The sequence below is a fragment of the Peromyscus eremicus genome, chromosome 2 (genome assembly GCF_949786415.1).
Source record: "Peromyscus eremicus chromosome 2, PerEre_H2_v1, whole genome shotgun sequence".
Lineage (NCBI taxonomy): Eukaryota > Metazoa > Chordata > Mammalia > Rodentia > Cricetidae > Peromyscus > Peromyscus eremicus.
This window is the reverse complement of record NC_081417.1, coordinates 18,915,557-18,942,397: the sequence shown is the minus strand read 5'-3', so window position 1 is coordinate 18,942,397 and position 26,841 is coordinate 18,915,557. Positions and strand designations below refer to the sequence as shown.

The window sequence follows — 26,841 nt, the reverse complement described above, 5'->3', positions numbered from 1 at the left end:
TCCATTCTCACAGTGATTATCTTGAGATCTGTAACAGTATTACAGGAAATGCCAAAGCAGCTCACACTGGTTATTAGATTTAGCTCCTCTAATAGTCTTGATTGAATTTTCATACAAAGTGTGAAATGTGTTAGTGCTAAATAACAAGTCTTCCAGAATTCTTTGGAAATTGAGTTTTTCAAAGTCACCCCCCCCCCATTTTTGGGGATATAATTTTATCTAGAATGTGCTCACTGAATTTGTTTTCAGTTCCTTAAAGTAGTGGACTACCTACCACTGAGAGTTTTCCTGCTGACTGTAATGCAAAGTGCTCCATTCACTGACCATAACTCACTTTCAGTGTTGTTTATATTATTTGTTTCTAACAACTAATTGTTTCAGATGAGGTTTTCAGTCCTGATAACTATTAACTGTTTTGTAACTGTGAAATCTCCTTTAGCTCCTTATTAAGATGTAACTATTTTCAGAGCAACGTCACACCTTTTGCGATGATCCATCTGACTATACTTTAGCAGCCTCTTCCTCGCCTGTGTTCGAGCTCTGGGTTGAGTGGATGTTTTTCTGTAATGTCTTTGGCCACCTGAAAATGACAGTATTAGACATGTAATTTCTGAGGGAAATAAGACCAGTTGGCGTTCCCTTCTCTCTCTGGAGACTGTTTTAAACTGAAACAATAGCAATTGGGTGTGTGTGCGTGTGGGAACTTAAGCATTTTAAGAATAAGATGCCAGAGAAATTCAGTAAGTCCTTAAATAAACCTGCTGTATGAACTCCTCCAATAAAACTCCACTTCCCACACTCCTTCAGTACTAGCTGTCCTGTAGATTATCACAGTCAAGCGTTAACTCTGATGTACTGTCCCCCCATACTCTTAACAAATGATTAATTTCTTTGCCAAAATCCCATTTACTTTTTAGTATTAGCTTACTATAAGTATTTTAGTTCATCTTTTTTAATGAACTAAGTACCTGACTATTCTAGCGTGTGAGCAACTCCTTATTTTATGTGCAAAATAGACCATACTTAAAATTGTTCAAAGAATGCTCATAAAGTAATCTGGTGGGGAGTAAAAGCAAATAAGACAGTAAATACACAAGGCAGCAGAGCCAAGTGAATCTCCCTGGAACCCCTAAGATGCACATTGGTAGTACTTTCCTATGAATAAACATGAGAACATCAGTATGTGAAAAAGATTTTAAAATGTGGATGTCTTAGTTATATTACTATTGCTGTGCTAAAACATCATGACCAAGGCAACTAGAGAAGCAAGAATTTGGGGGTTATAGTCCAGAGGGATGAGTCCGTCACCATCATGGTGGGCAGCATGGCAGCAGGCAGATGGTACTGGAGCAACAGTTGAGGGTGGACGTCTGAGTCCTCAAACAGGAAGCAGAGAGAGTGAAGTGACGCAAGTCACACTACAGAGCCACAATTCCTAGTTCCCCCAACAGCCACCAACTGGGGACCAAGGATTCAAATATTTACAACTTGTATGGGGTGGGAAGAATCTCGTCAAACCACTACGATGGAATAGTCAGTAAGAAGTGATGAGATTTTCTAAATCCAATTTTTAAAAGGAAGTTCTGGTAACTTGTTTGTGGAATAGAGACTCAGACTGAAAAAGAAAATTAGACTGGATTTAAATTTCTTCACATTGAAGGAGCATGAACCTAATGAGATGTATTTCCACAAATGAAAGAACGGTAAAGGTTCCCTGAAAGTGTTGAAAATCTGATTGTTGAGAGGCAAATATTTAAAATCAGAACCTAAAAATGCAAGCTTTAAGATAGAGTTAAAACAGTACACGTTATAAGGTATGTACAGTGTACAGTAGTTGTTACTAATTTAAAGTGGACTGTTGCATATTCTACAGCAACTAAAAACCGATAAAGCTCCAAAACCAACTCAGGAGATCAAATGAACTCTGAAAGGCTAAAAAGCAGAGCAAAAACTGAACACTGGGACAAGCTGTCATAGCTAACCCGGTGCAGAACTACTAACATTGAAACATGGTCTTCAGTATCTACAGGGCTGGGCCAGACTAACCCCCAAGAATAAAGAAGGGAATGTTGGGAATCAATGAAGCAATAGGCAACAAATAAAATGGCCTTCAAAATCTTAATAGACCTGCCAGGCCCCTAGCCAGACGTGAGGTAGAGGAACAGAGCTCAAGGTGAGAATGGAAAGGGGGCATCAGTACGTAACAGGAATGAAGAACTTACCATGAAGGTAGAAGAATGGATAAAGTCCTTGACAGACACAAGCTGCCGAAACTGCTACAAGGAATGGGAAGTCTGAATAGCTATGACCAGGCACAGCATTCAACATTGTTTTAGTGGTCAATCAATCAGTAAGGTGAGAGAAAAGGCAGAACAGTTGGAAAGAAAGCAAATTTTATTCACAAACGTGTACATAAAAATCCGAAAAATTCTGCAAAAAATACTAGATTAAGGCGAATGTAGCTACTTATAGGGTTCCACATTCATCATACAAAGAGTTTCTATATACAAGCAATAAATCACTGTAAGATTAATTTTTTTTTTTTCAGAGCTGAGGACTGAACCCAGGGCCTTGCACTTGCTAGGCAAGCGCTCTACCACTGAGCTAAATCCCCAACCCCAAGATTAATTTTAATTGATTATTTGGGAACTTCATGTCATGCACCCCAATCCCACCCATCTCCCAGTCCCTCTGTATCCGCCTCTCACCCTTGTAGTGTCCCCTCCAAAGCAAAACTAAACAGGAAGTAATAAAGATAAAGTAGAAAAATAATTTAAAAATAAAATTAAAAAATACAAATATAAATTTCTATTAAATATGGACCAACAAGAACACTTTGCCCCTCCGTCCTTGCCTCTCCACTGCCTCTTCATTTGTCTTGGAGGCACTGGGAGCTGCTGTGTATCATGCAGTATACTCTTTTTTTCCAAACAGCTTTCTTTGCAAATGTTCAATGTGTAATGTGTTGGTCAGCTTCAAGGACTCTGGCCTCCGGCACACCATCAATACTGGATCCCAATGGAAACTCCCTGGACATTCCGCTGCTGCCCTTAGTCATGGACCATGCAGCCACGGTCCCTTCGTGCATCCCAGCAGGTCATAGATGGGGTAGATGTTGGGGTGTGCCAGCTTAAAGCCCCGGATGTGTAGCTAGCTGGGTGGCTGCTGACATGGTCTGACTGGCCTGCTGGGACCACTCTCCTCAGGCAAGGGGTGGGGCCTGCTCCCTCACACACCAGGTGAGGGGCGGAGCCGTCCCTCCCAAGTGTGGGGGCCACTCTCCCATTAGGGGTAGGCTGGCCCTCCTGTGTCAGTGTCCTCGGATAAGGGGTCAACTCTCCTGTGTGTGGGGGTGGGGGGAACAGCACTCCCTGGGCCAGTGAGGGGAGGGGCCGGCTCAGCAAGGTACTTCAACATATGGTTTGACACGGTTTGCATGGGCTCCTGTGAACCCAGGCAATGGGCGTCAATCAACACAGACCTCAGCTGCAGCAGGACCAGGACCCATGGCCAGCAGCAGCAGCAGCCTGAGTCTGGATGTAACCATGGCCCTGGGTGGCAGCACAGGCCTCCCAGATAGGTAGGGGCCCAGCAGCAGTATGGTCTCTGTACTCCAACCTTGGTCTCAGGTGGCAGTAGAGTGCCCCTGATGGCAACAGGAACCACAGACCCTGGCGGCCGTAGGGCTACGGACACAGACATGGCCCCACGGACCTGGTCGACACCCTGGCCACGGATGGCAGTGCAGCCTACTTAGCCCTGGCCGCAGCATGTTCTTTGGTCACCAACATGGCCACAGGTGGAGGTCCAGAGCCCTAACCCTTTGGTGGTGACACAGGCCATGGTTGTCAACACAGACCCCCGCTGCGGCAGGACCACGGACCTAGACATGGTCCTCAGCATCCCTGGTCTGGATGCTACCGTGGCCCCAGGTGACAGTGCAGGTCACTCAGATTGATGTCACCCCAGCTGCAGGGTGGCCCTTGGACACCAACATGGCCCCAGTCGGGGACCCAGACCCCAGACAGCCACCCAATCCTTGATAGCAACAGGTGCCTTGAATATCACCACGGACCCTGGCTGCGGTAAGGTCACAGACCCAGACATGGCCTTGGGCCGCAGCTCAAGCCTGGATGTCTCCATGGCACTGTAGTAGCCCAGGCAACTCAGATTGGGATGGCCCCTGTGGTGGCATGGTCCTCTGGCACCAACATATGCACATGTGGTGGCCCAAACCCCAATCATCCTCATGGTCTTTGATGATAACAGGAGCTATGGACATCAACACAAACTGGAGCTGTGGCAGGGCCACGCACCCAGACATGGCCCTTGGCAGTAGCTCCCAGCTGGATGCCCATGCCCTAGATGGGAAGCAGGCCTCCCACAAAGCCCGATCTTCACCACCTTTCCCTCTACACATCTGGCCACCTGCACAGACATGAACCTCAGACCTCTCTCCCTCTCATACCCCCCCCCCCCCATACATTTGCTCACCATAATGGCAACCGATTTGGCACTGGATGGGCCCTTAGCTTCTTTCCACACACCCAGGGCAAACTACCTCAGGTGGTGTGTGTGAGTCTATCTCTGCTGGAGCAGGCTCTTAGGTTCTTCCCACTCTTCCAGGGCAAACTCTTAAGATGAACTTTTTGAAAGACCCTTTACAATGTCCACATATTAAGTGTAGTAGGGTTAAATTTAAAACAGGTAAGTCTCACAATGGAAGTACAGAAGTGATGAAAGAAATGGGAGATCTAATTGGATATATATGTTGGATATTTTAAAGATACCAGTTCTTAGCTGGTGTGCTGGCACACACCATTAATCCCAGCACTCGGGAAGCTGAGGCAGGCAGATCTCTGAAGTCAGCCTAATCTACGAAGGGAGTTCTGGGACAGCCAGGCTACAGAGAAACCCCGTCTTGAAAAAAACAAAAGAAAAAAAAAAGATACCAGTTCTTATAAGTGATTTCTAGTACAATTCCAGTTAAAATCCTAAGCTTCCTGGCTTGCTAGGACTGAAGTGCTGGGTTTCAGGGACTAGGGAGAGGGCTGTGATTAAAGCACCTGCCTCACAAATTGAGGACTGGAGTTCAGGTCTCCAGCAGGCAGAGACGGGAATCCCTAAAACAAGATGGCTAGCCACATCTGTGAGCTATGTATTTGAGAGACCCCACCTCAGTGAATAAGGTGGAATAGGATTTTCAACATCAACTTTGAGCCTCCACACACCTGTGAACACGTACACATTCATGTAAACATGAGTACTGGGTTTCAAAGTTTACATCCGGTTATAGTAACTCAAGAAAGGGTGGTCTGATGACAGAATGGATAAACACAATAAATCACAACTGTTGTTTCATAAAGTTGCCCAGATAATTTAATGCACAAAAGACAGTTCTTCCAAAAACTGTGTTTGATATTCATGGGAAAAACTACCCCTGACTCATACTTTACAGCATACTCAAAAGTTGAGGGATTTACATTATTAGTATTTATGGAAATGTTAAAATGTAACCTTATGGACTACCATTAAGTCTTGGTTAAACAGTACTTTTGTGTGTGTGATAGATAAAAAATATCAAAGGAACTAGGCAAATGGTTGAGGATGTAGCGCAGCTGGTAAGAGTGCTTGCCTAGCATGCAGGAAGCCTTGGGTTCTCTCCACCACAGCAACCGCTTTCCATCACCGGGCCATCGCTCCAGCTCATAAAAGGAACAAACCGTTGAATTTGAGATTAGAGGCCTCCAGTGCCTTTTCCTTCATTGTGTTGAGGAAGAGCAATACTTCAGACATATGCTTACTATTTCACAAACAAAGAATTTGAAACTGTAATACAAGATGAGAATAAAACAAAAGCCCATGATATTATAACTTGTCTCTATAAAATGAAGTAGTATGTTCTGAAGTCTGGTCAAAGGTAGAAAATAGCTTACATGTAATGGTAAAGGGGACACACACACACACAATGTTCCAGAAAGACCTAGCAAATATATATGTGTGTGGTGGTTTGAAAGAAAATGGCCCTCAAAAGGTGTGGCATTATTAGGATCTGTGGCCTACTGGAGTAGGTGTGGTCTTATTGGAGGAAATGTGTCACTATGGAGATGGGCTTTGAGGTCTCATATACGTTCAAGATACCACCCAGTGTCTCAGTCTATTTCCTGTTGCCTGCAAGATGTAGGATATTCAGCTACTTCTCTAGCACCATGTCTGCCTGCATGCCATGTCCCATCATTTACAATAATGGGCTAAAACCTCTGAAAATGTAAGCTACCCCAATTTAATGTTTTCCTTTATAAGAATTGTTGTGGTCATGGTGTCTCTTTAGAGCAATAGAAACCCTAAGACAATATATAATAGACCAATGCAAATATATGCATACATATACAAAATTGCTTAATTGCTCCTATGTTCTAACTGAAAAAGTTTAAGATTGCTAAGGGAGGCAGAATTTTCATGGACCAGAAAATATAAGATTATTATACTTTCTAGAATATAATGTACAACATACAGAGTTTGAGATCTACTTCTCTACATTAAAATATTTGGGAAAAAATCCATTTCCTGTTATCACTTTCTGTTTTAGGTAGAAGACAACCTCACTGCCTCAACTTTACAGACAGGCATACTTGAATCTTTAACAAGCCAGGACAGAGTCACTATGCTCAGTAAAAGCACCAAAAACAAGTCCATCTCTCTCTTTGGTGTGATCTAGCCATGGTGTGAGTCTGCATATTACCTCAATCTCTTGTACTAGGTAAGCTGTGGGGGACATTCTCACCACTCAAGTCATTTCATTTTGGTCACATAGTTTAGGGAAGGAAGCTTACAGAAAATGGAAAAGAAAAAGCTACACCACTATCTATCATCTTCTAAAGTGAAAATGAACAAGGTAGTTACAGATGTAATTCCTGAAAAACATCATCAACAGGAACTTGAATAAGAGCAAGTCAAAGGAAGTAAGTACCATATATGCATAGATAGAGATGTAGATATATCCCCACCCAGAGAACCAAGCAGTTAGCAGCAGGGGACTCTGGTCTTTACCCTTAATGCAGTTTCAGAATCTTGGGCACCATGACTGTTGTAATTACTTAATAAGTAAGGAACACAATTAAAATGATATATATATATTTAAAGACAAGATAACAAAGATAACAAAGCCCCCAGAAACAATATTACCACACAAAAGAGTGGAGTTTATTTGCTTTATTTAATAAGCTGAAGCCTTAAAGCATCTGTAATTTCTATGTACTACATTCACATATGACAGTCGGCCTGAAATAAATGTTTGCTACGAAGTGTGTTTCTATAGCTTCCTTTACAAAGTTCAATTATCTTCTTTTTACATTAGGATTATACCTGCAAAAGAAAAAATTGGGTTAAAGGCCATTTCACTATGGGATCCCATTAAAGGGCTTCACTTTAGCAACTCCTTGAGAGTATCAATGTTGTCTTTAAAACTGGACAATAAACAGTTTTCTTTCCATTTATCCCTTGGTGTTGCTTAAAAGAATATGTGGTAAAAGCATCAACATTAACAAAATCATATGAAGCATTAAAATTAAAACAGCAGCATACACACAAGGAGTAAAAGGAACCAAAAGATTAAGACATCTTGTACTTGAAGTTAGGAAAAATGTTACTCTGTATTAGCCAACGTCTACCTGATACGGGACTTCATTAGTATTTGAGAGATTTACAATGTTTATTGGGTTTCTAGAAATGTTCAAAATATATTAAATTATAATTACTCCTAACAAGTCCTCTAAAATCTGCCACAAAGAAAACAAACAAACCAGTTTTGAATCTCATTCAACCTTTCATTTTTATCCACTTGTCAAATTAAAACTCAACAAATAGTCTCGACCCTTATTTGTCTGATCTCAAAATTTAATCCTATTGTAATAAAAACCTCACATATTGGTAATCTAAATACTTTAGGAACCTTCCTTTGCCTCAATGACACCATGTACAATTTAAATATCTTATGATAAAACTGAATCAACCTTAAACCTATAGCCATGAAATTCCATCAATATGTGCTCAAGTAATAGAAATACACCAGTTACAAACCAAACTTCTTTATATGAAGGGTTTAGATTTCTTCTAAGAACAGAAGAAACAAATATTTGATTGGCATGAACATAACTGAATTATATGTACATTTCTCAAGCAAAGTCACATCTTACCTAAACAGATCATCAGCAAGAGACTCTTCTTTCGCTTGCTGTCTCTGTACCTGTCAGAGTTAACATAACGTGAATCATTTGCTCAGTGAAATACCTGTTCTACTGATTATACAGTCCTCCTCCAGATTTCCATTTCCAAGATGTCACTTGGAATTTTTTCCTCTGTAGGCCCTCCTATTCAGCTGATCCCTCTATTTTAACTTCGTGCTAAGATCACTGCAAAACTGCTGTAATGAAATAACTGTCTGGTCAGTATCAAAGACAACCAACATAACATTGCTAGCTTACTGAGTTTGGAAACATTCTTTCTGGCAGAAAGTTCAATGTTCTGGAGTCAAAAATGATGATGGTACATGGGCTTCATTAAAACTGGGGACAAAAATGATGATGGTACATGGGCTTCATTAAAACTGGGGACTTAGGAACAGCATGATGACTCAGTGAGTGGGGGTGCATGCCAGCAAGCCTGATGCCCTGAGTTCAATACCCAGGATACATGATAGAGGGAGAGGACAGACTCCAAAAGACTATCCTCTGGCCTACACACACACACACACACACACACACACACACACACACAAACTTTTGAATTGGGGATTTAAAGAGAGACCCCATATCAACTCTATTCTGTCTAACTTGCTCTGAGTCATAGTCATTGTCTGAGACTCCAGTGACAGTGAGCTTGAAAGTGCAATAACCATGTCCTCTTCAAACAAAGCAGCATTACAGCACAAGGTCTGCCTTCCTCTTGCTTCTAAATCAGGACAGAGAAGTTTTTGGCTACAGTCATTTCCAACAGACCTCACCAAGCACCTAAAGCACTTTTTTATAGTTAGGATCAGGGAAAAACTCCCAATGAAAGCTCCTTTCTCAAGTCCAGTATGATCCTATCACATGCCATTCAATATGCCTCCATGACTTCTATCTGCCAAGACAAAACAACTCATGAGTCTGACCCTTAAAATATGCAAACTTCTTAAATTTGGCTTCTTCCCATCACCCCATGTCTCTTCATGGACACTGTGTGCTTGTTTTGTTAATCAAAACAGAGCCACAAATAGAATCATCTCCTACACATACAATTCCTTCTGTTTTTATTCCTATTTCTCCCTCTGCCCAGAAAGACATCCCCATTCCTCTTTTCCCACACCTAGTCACTTTCAAGGTTAGTTTATTCAATATTTACTTAGTGCTCACTTCACACCGAGGAACACAGTCTTTACTTCACTGACAATGGCTTTGGATGTCCTTTATTTAAATAGAACGCCTGCAACGAATCACCCCAAACCACTTGCTACAGAACTTACACAATACATGCCAACTTCTGGATCTTATAATTATTATGTATGTGTCCTATGAGCGACCCTTGGGCCACATGGAAGAAGAGGAGAACTAATTACTGCAAGTTATCCTGACCTATACTTGAGAACAGCAGCATGCTACATGTGTGAGAACACAAGGGCACATACACACAGGCAAAACAAATAAAATGTAATATAAAAAACAAACAAATGTAGAATAGTGACCTGTAGAGATTTAATCCTACATAGATTTCTTTTATCCATATTGTGAAATGTCAAAATGAAATCACATCTTTTCTTTTTACATTTTCAACTACAGGAGCAGAACATAAACAGGAAGACACAAAACATGCATAAAATAATTGGTAAAAAAGCTGCTAAAAAAATTTCAAAGCTTCAGGACAAAGAATACTAAATTTTTCCCCCCCAAGACAGGGTTTCTCTCTGTAGTTCTATCTGTCCTGGAACTCACTCTGTAAACCAGGCTGGCCTCAGACTCACAGAGATCTGCCTGCCTCTGCTCCCAAGTGCTTCGAGTAAAGGCATCAGTCACCACCACCCAGCTAAAGATTATGTTTGATATACAGCATCCCAAATTCACGGAAACTTTAAGAACTAGCCTATTGACTATGAAAATTATGATGGGTTCACCGCAGAAGTCGAAGGGCTGAAAACAGAACAAAAAGTACAGACTACTGAAGGAAAGTAGATGTCGACACGTGGTACATTTAGGAATGTGTGCTGTAGCCATGCAGAACAGTTTACAGAGCGCCCAAATTGCCGTGGCAACAAACCAGGAGTGTGCCAGTGTAAACCTGCACACACAAAGCAGCCCTCGATCTCCTAGTGAAATAGACAGAAGAGGGAAACACTTGGCAGTTGATCGTCATTTAACCTCTCCTGAGCAAGCACGGAGCAATGATCTGGTGCGTGTGGTGGGGCTCCTTCCGCCACTGCCTCACACCTCCTCAACAAAGAGCACTGGATTACCATTCACTCACCGTTTCAACAGGCAATCTCTGGCTTTAAGCTTTACCTTCATTATTTTATGTACTGCCATAAAAGAAGGTGTATTCATAAAACATTTGTACACGTAAGAACAAATGAATAAAAAAAAACCAGACCAACAAGCACTGCAGGTACTGGAATCACTGACAAAAAAATCTCCAGAAAATAGAAAGAGTTGGGAAAACAAAACAGACTTCAGCAATGCAAAGATCCAAGTCCAAATTAAAATCCATGGCTGATGTAAACATTAGTGTTGAAGACACAGACAGTTAACTGAATGACAATCTAAAAGAATTACCAAAATTATAGTTAAGGAAAATTAAACTTGATAAAATTTGACTGGCGTTCCAGAAAGAAACTGTGGGGAAAATAGGAAATGAGAGTGTTCAGGGAAACAGTAAGGAGGCTCAGAACGGCTGGAAGGCAGCTCCCAGACTGAAAGGCCGCTCACCACCACCTGGGTCTACACGAAGATCTTCCCCAGGCCCTGGCAGCCATCCTTTTCAGTGACATGCTCTCTTACTTACATTTCTGTGGTTTCAGTATTTCTTTTCCCGTTACATTAGGATTTACAATTACTTTACTTAGATCCCCAAAGTACAGATTAATCTTAATGTTATGAAATGAACTAATTTCCCTAAGTGAATGAACTAAAGTCACTTAAGTTTGCTTATAAGAATTTAGTTGGGGCTAGGGAGACGGTTCTGTGGATCAAAGATGTGCTGTGCAGACATGACAACCTGAGTTCAGAGCCACATAAAAGCGAGGCACACACAGTAACCTCTGGAGTAGGGGATAGAGACAGGCGGATTGAGAGTCACCAGCTGGCACTCCAGGTTCAGTGAGAGACCATTCCCAAAAATAAATCAATACAAATAAAGAAGATAATAATAAGAAGGCTTTCTGAAATCAACCCCTGGCCTCCACATGTGCAAGCACAGGCGTGCACACCCACACCCACACTTACACATGCACACATACTGCCCACACTAAAAAGAAAAAATAACTTTACTCAAAAACAATCACAAGGGCTGACGTGCGATTCAAAGGGTGAGGCCTCCCCTCCTACTAACCTCCATTTCCTGTTTCAACCACTCTTCTAACTCTGTATTCTTTCGAGCATGATGAGCTATGAGATCGGATCCTCCAATGATGTGTGGAAGCTTTCCTGCTCCAGGAAACATCACCTGGACAACAGTAAGTAGTGAGGTGAGGCAGAGTAATAAACCAAGATAGCTATTTCTTAGAAGACCTAAAATGCAAACAGTGAAAGTCAAGGTGCATATATTCTATTAGTAAAAATAAGACAGAAAACTGTGCCAGCCCATCCGTTTTTACCCTTTCCTTTTCTAGCTATTACTATATCTAGATTTAGATTTGCAACTAGGACTTACACACTAAGAAAAACCTAATAGTTTTAATTTGTAGGTTTCATTTAAAAACCGCTTTAGTTTGTTATCAATCAAAGCAACTCAAGGAAAACAAACTGCAGTTTAAAACACTGTATCTTATTCTAAGATTTTCGAAGTTTAACCTATAATCCCAGCACTTGAGAGGCCGAGGCAGGAAGATTACAGAATTCAAAGCAAGCCTGGGTACATAATGAATTCCAGGCCAGCTCACACTTCACCTAAGACTGTAACTCAAAAAGCAGAAAGAGGGCTGGCCCCAGGGGTAAGGGTGCCGGCCACCAAGCCTGAAAGCCTGGGTTCAATTCTCATGACTCACAGAGTGGAAGAAGAGACACACAACTCTAACATTTTGTCCTCTGACTTCCAGACACACGTGCTGTGGCATGTGGATACCTTTACACACAAAATAAATAAGCAAATACAAACCAAATAAATGTTTTAAACTGAAACGTATAACAGTGCTGGAGCCACAGCTCAGCTGACAGAGTGGCCACCTAGTATGGGTGAAGCCCTGAGTTTGATCCCAGCACTGGACATGGTGGGGCACACCTATAATCCCAATACTCAGGAGGTGTTGACAGGAGGATCAGAAGTAATATGTATGTGTGTGCGTGTGTATTTTTTTTAATGAAGTCATACTTCATTAGTGAAAATGTCCTCCCCAAGAGCCACACTTTAACAACCCCCCCAGTGCCAGGCATAAGAAATCTCCCTATGAGTTACTGGTCAGAGGAGGCCAAGCAACTCCTGAAATAATACAGGCTGTTGCCAATGCCCTTGGTTGCCTCCTGGATGCTGAGGTTAAGTCCCTCTTGCTGAAGATACCATGCATTTCAGACACAAGAGTTGGAAGAATCAAGCTGGACTGACCTGGAAGCCTCCTTTCTGAAAACTAACTTTCATAGTACCTGGTAGGAGTGCCACTAAATCGACTCAGTAGGTTGTGTTTATATATTAGTTTGTGTGTGTTTATCAATAACAAAGAAAGAAAAAGAGGCTATGAAAATGAATAGGAGTGGGGAGATATGGGAGGAGATGGAGGGAGTAAGGGAAGGGAAATGATGTAAATACAGCATACACATATCAGGTTGATGGTACTAGAGTACACAGTTCCACATGTATTATACCAACAATAAAAAGGCCTATAATTTTACTACTGAGTTTGACTATTTACTTTAAATAACTTCTTTATCTTCATAAAGTCCTGAGTTGAAGAATCCTTTCAGGAAGTCACAGATCAACATTATAACCAGGAGGACCCTGTCGTTAGAGAGCCTAATTAATTCTAAAGTTGGGGAAAACAGCAATCTCAGAACTATGTATCACTAAATACATTTTTTAAATGCTCTGTATTTATTAATAGTTCATGTTGTTTTTGAGCAATTTTTTTTCTTAACTGTTTGAAACAGAAGAAATAGCATAGGTCTTCAAAATCCTGCTTTTCGGGGCTGGTAGGATGGTTCAGTGGGTAGAGGCACTAGCCATGGAGCCTGACAGTCAGAGCTCAATCCCAGAACCTACACTGTGGAGGGAAGGAACTGACTCCTGCTAGCTGTCCTCTAACCCCCACATACACACGGCAAACAAGAACTTAATTTCCAATGCAAGGAGGAACCCAAACAGTAACTCCTCCTTGGATTCGTATTTGGTGCCAGTGTTGTGTTTCTGACAACAACCTGAACAGCCCTCCTGAGACACTGTCAATGAAGACACCTACCTTCTTGAATTTCTTGAAATTCTTCAGTTGACCACAGTCGTTCAGCAGGCACAGACTCCTGGAAGTGGAGTTACTCACCACCAAGGACCTAAATTCCGTCAGCAGCACTCTTCTCGGAAGCTCCTCACTGGTGTCTGGAGGTTCATCACTGTTCTGAAGTGGGGAGTAAACAGGTAGGTAAGGAGCAGGAGGAAAGGGAAACAACTTGTCATTAGAGACCTACAGGAAAAGTCCAGTACCCCAAGGAAAACAGAGCTGCTCCTGGCACCTGAACTTTGTATTTGAAATCAAAACCAGAAAAGCACTCAGGAGTGCTACAGCACTGAAAACAGCTAGAGCATGTTCCCCTAGAAAAGAGGGCTACAACTGAGACAGAATTTTTCATAGTGCCTTGGGTAGTACCTCATAGCAAGCTCCTTCTTATGGATACTCTCCTGACATATCTCATCACTATCTGCTTCTTCCCATTAACACTGTGCATCAAGATTACTAAAAGTTCCATTCTACAAGTCCCCACCTACTATATTTATATTTTTATGACCACACATAGTCATTAACTAATAATCTGTTCAATGAGACTCTTGCTTATGTCATTTACTACTATTATATTGGTAATAAGTGCAATTTTGCGCTATTAAAATCTGCTGCTTGATATAGGAATACATTCTTAACGAATGTGGTTACAGAAGATAGAATTGTAATGTACATTTCCTGTTTCATGTTTTTTCTAATGACATACTACTTTCTGCTTATTTTACATTAACTTTGTACTATAAAAATGATGCTAGACAAAAAAGCAAATCTGAGTGAGTCTGCTGAGTTCAAAATGGCTCATAAAGCAGCAGAGACATCATACAACATACCTGACCCAAGAACTGTTAATGAACATATAATACAGTGATGGTTCAAGAGGCTCAGCAAAAGAGGCAAGAGCCTTGAAAAAGAGGAGTGTAGTGGCCAGCCATCAGAGAGCACGGCCAACTGGGAGCAATCCCTGAAGGAGATCTTACAACTACAAGAAAAGTTGCTGAAGAATTCAATATGGACCATCAACTATTGTTCAGCATCTAAAGCAAACTGGAAAGGTGAAAAAGCTCTGTAACTGTGTGCCTTGGGAGCTGACCAATAATAATAATAATAATACGAGTATCATCCTCTCCTATTCTACATAACTGTGTGCCTCGGGAGCTGACCAATAATAATAATACGAGTATCATCCTCTCCTATTCTACATAACAAGCCATTTCTCAATCAGATTGTGACATGGTACAGGAAGTGTACTGTACACAACAATCAGTGATGACTATTTCACTGGATGGACTAAGAATCTCCAGAGCAGAGCATTCACTAGTCAAACTTGCACCCAAAAAAGGTCATGGTCACTGGTTGTCTGCTGCTGGCCTGACCCAGTACGGCTTTTTAAATCCTAGTGAAACCACTGCATCTGAGAAGTGTGTGCACAGAAAGGTTCCAATTCTCTACATCTAATTACACACCAGACAATCAATACTTCCAAAGCCAAAAAGCACTGAGCTATGAAGTTCTACCTTATCCTCCATGTTCTTGCCAACTAACTACCACTCCTTCAGGAATCTCACAAACTTTTTACAGGGAAACACTAACATAAACAGAAAATGCTTTCAAGAGTTCCTTGAATCTTCAAACATGGGTTTTTTGTTTGTTTGTTTGTTTTTAAAGATAGATTTATTTATTTATTAATTATGTATACAGTGTTCTGCCTGCATGTGTCCCTGAAGGCCAGAAGAGGGCACCAGATCTCAATACAGGTGGTTGTGAACCACCATGTGGTTGCTGGGGATTGAACTCGGGACCTCTGGAAGAGCAGTCAGTGCTCTTAACCTCTGAGCCATCTCTCCATCCCCAAACATGGGTTTTTATGCAACAGAAATAAACGTATTTCTCACTGGCAAAAACGTATTGGTTGTAGTATTTTGATTATGATTAATAAGGATGTGTTTGAGCCTAGTTATGACTATAATGCCTTAAGATTCACAGCCTGGATCTGCAATTCCTTTTGCTTCTAATCTAATCCAACCTAATACTTGAACATCAATACACAACCTAGTTCTTTTTTCCTTTCCTCAAGAAAGGGTCTCACTATATAGTCCTAGTTAACCTGAAACTTGCTATATAGACCAGGCTTACTTAGAATTCAGAGTCCACTGTATTACTAGTGCTAGGATAAAGGCAAAAGCTACACCCAGCTATTCATTTTTTTAATTGATGAACTATATAATGTATATGTAAGGTAAGTGCAGACAGGAAGAACAAAAATAAGGCCACCCAAAAAGGCTCATCTGACAATAATGGAATGTAATCAAAACCTTAGGTAAAACTGGCCTGATTCTTTTGGAATTTACAGGTATCACACATCCATTACCGTATCTGATATAACAACAACTCTGCTGGAAAAACTTCAGTTGTTTTATAAACAAATAACTCTCTTAAAAAATTATTTTAAAAAATCCTTAAAAAAAAAATGATTTGCTCAAGATTGCATATCCATGCAGCACAGAGAAAAAAGTTAAGCCTAAGGTTCTCTATACTCTTTATTGTCTCATGGCCATAACATACTCTATTTCTAGAAGAGGCAAAATCAGGAAATGGGCCAGAATTATATGAGGAAACATTTAATAAGAATGTAACCTGACAGAAAATTGTATGATGATAATCCTTTTAAGTCAAACATTTGTGAGAATAAAATAGGAATTTCCTTACAGCTGTTTCATCTTTTGCTGACCACAGTAGTTCTCTCTTGAGGTCAACTTTCTTTCCTGTTTCATCTTCTTGCTAAAAATAGAAAACACTGTTCATAGGAGTTATGAATAATCTTTTAAAAAACCTTAAAAACAATCATGCTGTGTCCCCGGAAGTACATAAGTTATATACTTATAGAATATCCAACAAAATGTGAACACAACATAAAGTTATAAAATCACAGCCAGACAATTGCATTAACAGTTGATCTATGTTGCTAAAACAAGATTTTATAGAGAGGGTGCTGTTTCTGGCTGGGTGGCAGAACATCAATAACTGCTGGTCCACCTTCCTTTATACACATTTACACAGGTGAATTCTCACACCGGTTTAAGAAGATCAAATGAAGAATAATCTCATTCTGAGTAAGGCTGGTTAACTGCACCATTCCTAGATTTGATGCTATATGGTATCAAGCTGTCCAGGGAATTAGGAAAATCAATTGGAGGGCACATGGATCCTCTCTGTACTACTTCTTTCATAGAAAGAGAATCAGCAATTACCTAAAATATAAAGGTTTTTTGTTTTTTTGTTTGTCTGGAGTCAAGGTACAGCCCTGGCTGGCTAGCAACTTACTATGTAGACCTGGCTGGCCTCAAACTCATAGAGATCTGCTTGCCTGTGACTCCTGAGTGTTGGAAAAATAAAATGTCTTTAATACCATACAATGAAAACCAAAACTTCTTTGAAAAGATTCTTACTAAAAACAAGTTACTACTAGAATATAGTGATCTATTTAATAGATCCTAATTGTTATTTACTCTCTCTTAACTCCTACATTGTATTTTTTCATTTATAATGTCATTGTTATGTCCAAAGGGAACCCCCAATACCACCCTCTACTCTGACCAAGGCAGTGATATCTCAAGATGAATATCTAGGCTCAGCTGAGGCTGGACTACAGTATTCGTAGGCAGCACTCCTCAGGAGCCTGTGAAACGGATTTCTTTCTGCCACTTCTCATACCTCTTGCTCCTGGAGTCAGGCAAATGGGCATCTGGTGACATACCAAAGCCCATGCTAACCCTCAGGTTCCTCTGGCCTCTATTAACTGTACCTGTTATACATACCAAAGGCCCTACACTAGCCTCCTGGCTTTTCACATCTTCCCCTCCACCCTAAATGCCTGTGTGATTCCAGTTTACAGGCTTCCCTGTTTTTCTCTGTTTCAGAAGGATATCCTTGTCTGCTAGGCTCCACTCTGCCCCAGAGAGGAAACCATGGCTACTTTGAACTCCCACAATTGCCTTTGGTTACTCTCTCTCTCATATCTACAATAAGAATCCTTCCCCATTAGAGAGGGGTCAGGTCAGTGGTTTCACTACACCCTTGCTTATATCAATTTGTCATAAGTTTAAAAAAAGTAAGAATAAAAGAATTATGCTATAAAATCATATACCACAGTAAAATAATTATATTGCCTGATATCATTATCACAAAACCCTTAATTATGAAATGAAAGGCTTCTGCTGCTTTACAAAACACTATTTTAGTGGTGTCCATGGGTACATGATGCTCAATTCTTGTCTTTTTCTATCTGGATTCTAATGTGAGTGACAGGAAGTCTGAACGAATGTGTAACGAAGTAGGTACTGAGGACTATTAAGTAAAAACAAAGAACAAAGCCTTCTGTGACTCAAAATACAACCCTTTTACTGTAGGTCCGTGTCCTTCACTGTGTGCAGTGGGTCAATCTGGAATGGAACTGAAGGTAAAGAAGCAAAGCTGTATAAAATCTGGACTGTGATCTCAGCAGCACTCAGGATGTGAAGGCAGGACTTGAGGGCCATCCTTGGCTGTGCATCTCCCTTGAGATCAGCCTGGGGAACACGAGCTCTCGTCTCATAAACTGTTACTTACAGTTATTCTGTTGCTCTCCGGCACTGTGTCACCACTAAGGTGACTACTCCTTCCTACGTCCGTCCTTGGCTTCTTTCTGATGCCGACATCTGCCTCTTGCTTTTCAACTTTGACTTGAACTTTCAGCTCTGGCTCTGCACTCTTGAGTAACTCTTCCAATACTTCATCTTCTATGGCCACATCGACTTCTTTTCTTTTTCTTGGTCTAAGATTTTCCACGGAAAGTGGCTTGTTGGCAGGACTCTTCCCACTGGGTTTGATGTCTGTGTCACCCACGAATGAAGTACCTGCTTCCCTGTCCACAGGCTCACTCTGAGATGGACGCTCCCTGCTTTTCCACAGTGAGGGTGCAGCAGGCTGGGTTTGTTCTAAAAGAGAACAAGACAGTTCCATTCTTGATGACTTGGATGAGGACATTTCTGGATTTTCTTCATCCCTTTCCCTTAGGTTTGAAAAAACAAAACAAAACAAAATCAGAGAGAGGAATTTTGTTTAATTTCTGAGTATTTACTACTCACTCAGTCTACTCCTCACTATCAACAGTATTACCGGAAACCAAACCTTTAGAATGGTATATGTTTCATAATCTTTCTACTGTATTGACAGGATTGATGGATCCTGCGGTTAAAAGCATATGGAGAGCCCTGTCCTCTCTGCTAATGTAGAATCAGCCCATAAATCAATGTGAAGGGAAAGAAAAACATATGAAAACATACAGGACCCACCGGCAGAAGGCAGCAGCTTATTTAGCAGTGTAGGGAATTCATAGGCAATTAAAATTATATCTGGGACTGTAACCTGATGGGTTAATGAGAGCTGGTGTCAAAAAATTAAGCCAAACAGGCTAAATCCAGAAGATACCACCAACTGAATACTATGTGCCATGTCATTAACAGTACTCTATACAACAGCATCTCGCTCTCTCAGGAAGCCCTAAATACTTTTGTTCATGAAAACTTTACAACAGTTCAGAGGACTCACACTTGGTACTCTGCTTTCTAGGCTGCCAAGATCTAAGTGCAGAGCTGGCTGCAAACATATGGTAAGAGAAAGATACAGATCTGAGGAAACAGAGAGGAGATAATTAAGGATTACAATAAAGTAAATTACTCTTTTGACCTTGCAAGATAGGCTATTATAAAAAAACACAAGAAAGATGATTCTAGAACTTAGGTTTGGCTAATCTTTCCTAAAGAAGGCAGCACCCAAAAACAAAGCCTAAGTAGAAGGAAGATGAAGGAAAACGAAGTGCAGTCTATATAATGGGCCTAGTGAAGGAGATTAGGACAAACTGAGATGCAGTGAGCTCAGAAATCAAACCACTGGGCCAGCGAGATGGCTCAGCTGATGAGGGCCACTAATCCTGACCGTCTGCAGCCAGTCCACGGGTGCAAAGAGAACTGACTCCTACATGCTGTCTTCTGACCTTCATAGAGTTCTATCACACACACACACACACACACACACACACACACACACACACACACACACACACACAGAGAGAGAGAGAGAGAGAGAGAGAGAGAGAGAGAGAGAGAGAGAGAATATAATCTTTAAAAACAGAAATACAAGCTTTCCAGCTGAAGCAAACACTACTCTACAACCATCTATCTGATCCTTTCTTTCAGAGACAGCTGAAGGAGTACGGACAACATACCTTTTTTTGGTGCGTGGCTGGAAGTAGTTTTTGATGGAGTTCTGCTGCTTCTGAGAAGTCCAGTCTTTACTTTTATTAGCAGCAGGGCAGTTCACTGGTGAAAGCTGATAGTCTGGGGCCTTTTCCCTACCCAGGGTGTTTGATGCTACATTGTTGGTTTTGGAGCTTGATTTGGGGGCCTCCTGTATACTGTAAGTTTCCTGTGAAAGCTTTCTAAAGTTTTGTTCCATTCCAGAGATTTTTACTTCTTTTGGTCTTTCACTCAAAGACATACTATGGGAAAAGGAAGGAAAGGCAAACAATTAGCCATTTTTATTTAAAAATAAAGTTCTCTAAATTTTCTGATAAATACAACTATAGAAGATTAGATGATAACTCAATTAACATACCTTCCCATTCCCAGAAAGCAGCACGCCCACCACCTAAGGCCTGAAGGGTGACATGGTAACCCTCCTGGCAGCACACACCTCCAGGCACGTGCTCCTAGAAATAACTGCCCAGCACACTTACGGCCTTAACCTAGTACCCTACTGGAGACTAAACTCGGGGCTAGTTTATATCATTTTTATTTTAAAATTGTTTTCATGTAAGGTTGTTATAATAAAATATAGAAAACCAGGGAAATTCCTATTATTCCAGTATCACACATAATGGTGCATTTAAATCAGCCTGGACAGACTGACATGAGTCTATCTAAGCAGATGGTAGTTTCTGCTATACAACTCCAGACTACTAGAAAAACATTTTAAAGATATGTATTGTTTTGTAAAAATATGCTTGAACACCAAATAAAGCTGCCTTTCAAGCAACTACTAAAAATTAGATGTTTCTTTTACAAGTTCTGCCCAGTCAAAGTTAAACACAATCTAATATAGTGTTATTAATTATCTTAATAGGAACATGCTTTTGTGTAACATTGAAAATAAGACTTTGAGAACTATCATACAATACGAAACAGTAATCCTTTCGGTTAAGCAACAAAACAAAAAGAAACAAGAGTTCTTCAAATAAGAGAAATCACTGAAGAACTACCCGTATGGATGAATATTAACTATTTGGATATCCAGGCTCACCTAATACATTACCTCCCAAATTATGTAACAGGGCAAGAGAGAGCAGAAGTTCCTCCATCTTGTATTCTTGCTGAGGCCGTTTTGGGTTTAACTAGAATTTGATCTCCCTAATGAAGAATCTCATCGCAAATTACTCAACTCAATTCTAGGACCTGAGGCCAAGATGACCTAGCAGTTTATTTTAGTTTGTTAAACTGCTTGCTTGTAGAAACCTCCCCCTTGCAGGTGCTGAGCAAGATACAAGGATGTGGTTTTTCCCTTTAAAAGTCCCTTGGTCTAAATGCTCAGGGCTACACTTAGGTTGGAATACTTAATACTTTCCAGATGCCTGGAAAAGACTTTCAATTGGCTATAAGCTGTATCTGAATGGTGATCTCTGGTGGGCTCTCAACAATCATACAAACTAACATATTTATAATAATATTTCCATATTCATGAGGGATGATACATTTCAAGACCATCAGAGACTTGAGGCCTGAAACCAATGACAGAGTCAAATTCTATAAATACATTTTTCTATGTATACATGCCATTAGTTTATAAATTAGGCATAAATTAGAGATTAATAGTAGTAACTAATAAAACAATAATTATGGAGACTGGAGAGATGGCTCAGTAGTTAAGAGCATTGGCTGCTCTTCTAGAGGACCTGGTTTCAATTCCTAGCACCCACATGGCAGCTCACAACTGTCTGTAACTCCAATTCCAGTGGCTCTGACACCCTCGCACATACATACATGTAGGCAAAAATGTCAATGCACATACAACACACTATAATAAAAGTTACATGATCGTGATGTCTCCCAAAATATCTTACTGCACTAGGCCCACCCTTCTTACAATACAACACAAATTAAGCACTATGTGGTTAGGACGAAGAGAGCTGAATGGTTTCGGCATTGTGATATAGCCTCAGACGACTAGGTAAAAATTACATGAACGTAAGCACTGAAACACTAAGACACTCAAGCCGATAACCACAACAGCTAGCAGTGACAGCAGGTGCGTAGCACATACAGTACAGACGAGCTGGACAAAGGACAGCGCACATCTAGGAAAGATAACATGGCACCAGTTCTCGACCTGGGGGTCACCTAAGATCATCAGAAAACAGATGTTTACATTACAGTTATGAAGTAGCAATGAAAAAAATTTTATGGTCGGGGGTCACCACATACGAGGAACTGTATCAAAGGGCCACAGCATTAGCAATGTTGAGAACCTCTGTGCTAAGAGACTTTATCATGCTATTCAGAAGCATAAGTTAAAACTTAGGAATTTCTAATTTCAGTGATTCCATTCAATACTTTTAGACAATGGTTTACTAAGGGTAATTAAAAGTACATGTAAGTAGGGGCTACTATATTTCAAATTTATTTCATCAATTGCAAATTCTTTCTCTTTTTCAAATACATTTGAAGGAATAATAAAAATTACCCTAAAGCAGTGAGTACAGTTTGCAGACTAAATCAGATCTGCCACACCACCATACTCACTCAGCCATATGCTGTCTATAATGACTTTTATTCTTCAACAGCAGAGTTATGTAATTATAACACAGTCCAACAGCTCACAGTTCCATTAAGATTTCCTAGCTGAAAGAACTACAGGTAACTAAGGAATGCTGAGAGTGGGAGAAAGTCTTCCCCAGGGAGAAGCACACCACTGGTTGACCAATACCAAATGGCCAGCTCGGAAAACGTACATACAAGTAACATTATACAGACTGAGCAGGTTGTTATTTATGTATTCAGGACACACACACATACACACACTAACAACAATTAAAGGGAATAGAGGCTATGACTTTGAAAGGAGTACAGGGAAGGTTTAGAGGGAGGAAAGGGAAGAGAGAAACATATAATTATAATAAAAAAAAACTATTAAAAAAATTTGCTGATCCCTGTATCATTTTCTCTGGCATTCCCTTCTCCCATACTTTATCTCCAAAATGATGACTTAAAAGGGAGCAAATTTTTCTTAAATATGCTATTAATTGATAAAATAACAACAATAACATGATAACAAAGGTATTTTACCATGTATCTGCTGGCTCTGATTCTGTGTCGGCTACATATGCTGTCATATTCACCGGAGCACTTGGCATTATTTTTCCATTGACTGACAGACCTTGGGAAAGGCTTGGTCCTGGAGTTGTTGTTTTTAATTCTGTACATTATGCAAGTGGAAAGAAAAAAAGTCACAATCATTACATATTACATGGAAACAATTATAATCCTCAAGCTGTTTTGGGGGCAAAACCAACTGATATATGGACAGCAACAGGAAAACAGAGAAGCCAGTAGGCCTGTGTCACTGTTCGCTCTTATCCTGCTCATCCGGCGTACTCACTTCTTTCCTCCTAGTGGTTAACATAGGTATATAAACAACCACCGATACACACTTACTAATTAAAAAGCAAACTCATGAATATGAAGAGAAAAGGAGAAGGGGAAGGAAGGAGACTCCAGCACTACTGGCATGAAACCACTTAAATGAGGGCCAAACCAAGTCTACCTCGAGGATGTGCAGAGGGTGGAGGGATACGTAGAGTGCACACTTGGATTCTCTTCCACGGCCTGCTTTCTGTACGAAATCATGCACTAGAGAAAGCCTCATCTGCCAGTCAAAAGCCAAATGCAGGATCAGTTTGGCCCTGATAGTTTTAAAATCTCCAGTTTTCTCAGCTTTGACATCTGCCCCCTCCCCTTGGAGACAGGGTCTCATAAAGCCCATGTTGGCCTTGAACTCAGTGTGTAGCTAAAGCTAGCTTTGAATTCCTGTTCCTCTGGCCTCTGCCTTTGGAATGCTACAATTTTAGCACCTTATTTGGTGGCTTCTTAAAAAATCTTATGATGAGCTTTAATTTTAATAAGCTTTAGATTTATAGAAAAGCTGAGCCATTAGTTCAGAGGTTTCTCACATATCCAGTATCCCTTATTATTAACATGTTATATTTATGTAATACACGTTTCGCAGGGGTCACATGAGATATTTATATTATGATTCATAACAGTAGTAAAATTGCAGTTATTAGGTAGCAATGAAAATAACTTTATGGGTCACTACAACATGGGGAACTGTATTAAAGGATCACAGCATAATACAACTGCTAAAAGGAATGAACCAACACCAATAATACTTAATACCATTACTAAATAAAGCTTTTGGTTATTTATGTTTAGTTTTTATTTACTCTTCTTTTTCTACTGCAGGATACTTGTTCTATTTACTTGCCGGCTTTTATACCATCTATTTATTTAGTCCTTGTCTCTGAGGGTGGAGCCCAGTCCCTTGCACATGCAGGCAAGCACTCAACCTCCGAGCCACAGTGCCAGCTCTACCTCTTGCTTTCCCAATCCAGAGATCCAATGGCTCTGAGGCCTTTCCACACACTAACAATGGATGAAAAAGGCCTGTTGGTACACACTGCCAAGATAACTCTGTGAACTAGTAACCTAACTCAGTTAGATAAATATTTATACCTACTGTAACAAATCATTTGCTGCTGTCGGGGTACAAAGTGGATATGAATTAATAACTATGCTCTGGGTTAAAAGAGGCATGCAAGCAATTAGTTAACTGCATAAACTCTGTAGTTGGAGAAAAACAAAAGCCACTGGAGCAATTATTTCTAACTTGTATGAAAGTCGTAAGAGAAGGAAACAACTTGGAAAAGCTCCATGAGAGGTAAACAGGTGTGAAACAAGTACGAGTTGATGGGCAGCCCTGGCATTACAGGAGATAAATGTGACAAGTTATGAAGTGGAGAGCTAAAAAATGGAAAAGGCTTTAAGTATTTTGTAGAGGCATCAGGAAGTGGTAAGAACTGAAGGAGAGGGGCTGCAGCTAAACTATCAAGGAGCCAGCCTTAGTTTAGACAAAGGGGTCCGCTCACAAGGAGTGGTGAATACAAGTTTCCAGAAAAAAAGGACAGTGATATGATTAGGGCAGTGAAGCACGGATCATACTGATGAGTCTGGTAGGAAGGAGAACCATTACCAGGAACCACTGCAGCCCTCAAAAGGGAAGTGGCTTCAGACAGGAAGGAGCAGAGCCACAGCAGAAGCATGGCTGAGGGTGAGCTTCTGATCTGAGCAGTGAGACATGGAGAGGAGAATCAAGGTTGACTGAAGCTTGCAGTCCGAGTCTCCCCATACACTGGGCTCTCTAGCCCAGTTCTTCCCCAGACTTTTAAATCCTGTGGCTCTTGAGGTCGGTATAGAAACGCAAGCTTACACCAATCAAAACACCCAGTGCCTCGGCCACTTCCCAGAATACTGTGAACTAAAGAATTCAAATTTACAGTAAAAACTGTTTCTGCAGTGTACATATAGTTGAGCATCTGTGTTCCAAACAGAAACAGAAGACAGATGCCACAAACAGGGGCTAGGATACGAGAAGCTACTGACTTAGATGGAGCTCTGTTTTCATGTTCATTGTTTATGTCTTAAATTATTGATAAATTTGGTCTCCATCCCCAAAATAACAACAAACAGCACGTGCTATTTCTAAAAAGTTGGACAGATTTTTTTTTTAAAAATTTTATTTGCATTGGTGTTTGGCCTGTACGTGTGTCTGCGTGAAAGTGTAGGATGCCCTGGAACTGGAGTTACAGACAGTTGTGAGCTGCCATGTGGGTGCTGGAAATTGAACCTGGATGCTCTGGAAGAGCAGCAAGTGTTCTTAACCACTGAGCCATCTCTCTGGCTCCCAGATTTCTAACAGATAGGATGGGATAGTCTCTCTAAAAATGTGGTGATATTTAAGTATCTATATCAGTTTTCTTGTTAGAAGAATGAAGAGTTAATTTCTAGCTTCTTTTTTTTTTTTTCTTTTTTTGGTTTTTCAAGACATAGTTTCTCTGTGTAGCTTTGCACCTTTCCTGGAACTTACTTGGTAACCCAGGCTGGCTTCGAACTTACAGAGATCCGCCTGGCTCTGTCTCCCGAATGCTGGGATTAAAGGCATGCACCACCACTGCCCAGCTAATTTCTAGCTTCTAATCTAAGGGTAAACTAAGAATTTTAGTCATAAACTTTGGGAAAATATTAATGAGAACAGAACTCCAGCAAAAGAAGTTAGGTGACATATTTAAAACCTCCCAAGCACTGCAAACCGTACGTTTGTGACGCTTCCTTAGTGGGAGAGGAAACAAACATACTTCACTCACACATCTGAAACCAAGCAGGGCAATGGCCCAACAGCTGTGACCTAAGAATCAGTCTGAGTGGATCGTCTGGTTTGTGAACTCGGGTTCATGTGCTAACTTCTCTACACATTAGTTCCCTCACCTTACAATGCATAAAACATCTTATATTAAAACAGACTTTTGTTTCAAATTAAATGTAATGATGCATGTAAAATTCTTACTTTAGCTCCTATTATTGCGATGGGCAACAGTAATTCATTACTAATCAGTATTATTGATAGTCTATACACCTAATTGATTCCTGGTCTTTAAGTCCTTAGTGGCTCACTCCTTCCAAACTCTAATTTAAAATACTTTCTATCCATTTAAACTGAGGTTGCAAAACACATTAAATTATAGCGCCTCATTTCACGGGTATTGTTTAGTAGGCTACATTGTAAATGAAGCCACAAGTGTAAGTGAGGAATAGGAAAGTCCAATAACTGCTCACGAAAGGAGGCAAAGAAAAGCTATCAGGAAAAATAAATGCAAAGCTTTCTAAAGCACCCTGTCCCCAGGGAAACATCGAAGCAACCCCTGCACCTGAGGCTCCAGGAGCATCGCAGAAGAGAAGGACTACTGCAGATCCAGACGATCAAGGAGTCTGCTGTGAGATTGCATCTCCTAGTGATATAAGAAGCTGCACCTG

The 26,841-nt window shown here is 40.6% G+C and overlaps 1 protein-coding gene across 2 annotated transcripts in view; it reads right to left on the bottom strand.

Moving 5' to 3' along the window:
- Positions 1 to 7,197: 7,197 nt before the first annotated feature.
- Positions 7,198 to 26,841, bottom strand: part of Nbn (nibrin) — a 34,831-nt gene continuing 15,187 nt past the window's right edge. Inside the window, exons 9-16 of one of the 2 annotated variants that reach the window (XM_059253891.1) lie at positions 23,041 to 23,170; positions 19,929 to 20,201; positions 18,272 to 18,713; positions 16,373 to 16,444; positions 13,634 to 13,786; positions 11,578 to 11,691; positions 8,196 to 8,245; positions 7,198 to 7,365 (exon numbers count right to left, since the gene is read on the bottom strand). In XM_059253891.1, the coding sequence (XP_059109874.1) occupies positions 7,338 to 7,365; positions 8,196 to 8,245; positions 11,578 to 11,691; positions 13,634 to 13,786; positions 16,373 to 16,444; positions 18,272 to 18,713; positions 19,929 to 20,201; positions 23,041 to 23,170 (1,262 nt within the window). In that variant the 3' untranslated portion in view covers positions 7,198 to 7,337. Of the gene's footprint in view, positions 7,366 to 8,195; positions 8,246 to 8,269; positions 8,423 to 11,577; positions 11,692 to 13,633; positions 13,787 to 16,372; positions 16,445 to 18,271; positions 18,714 to 19,928; positions 20,202 to 23,040; positions 23,171 to 26,841 lie in introns of those variants that run through there. The other variant, XM_059253892.1, reaches the window with a different exon arrangement.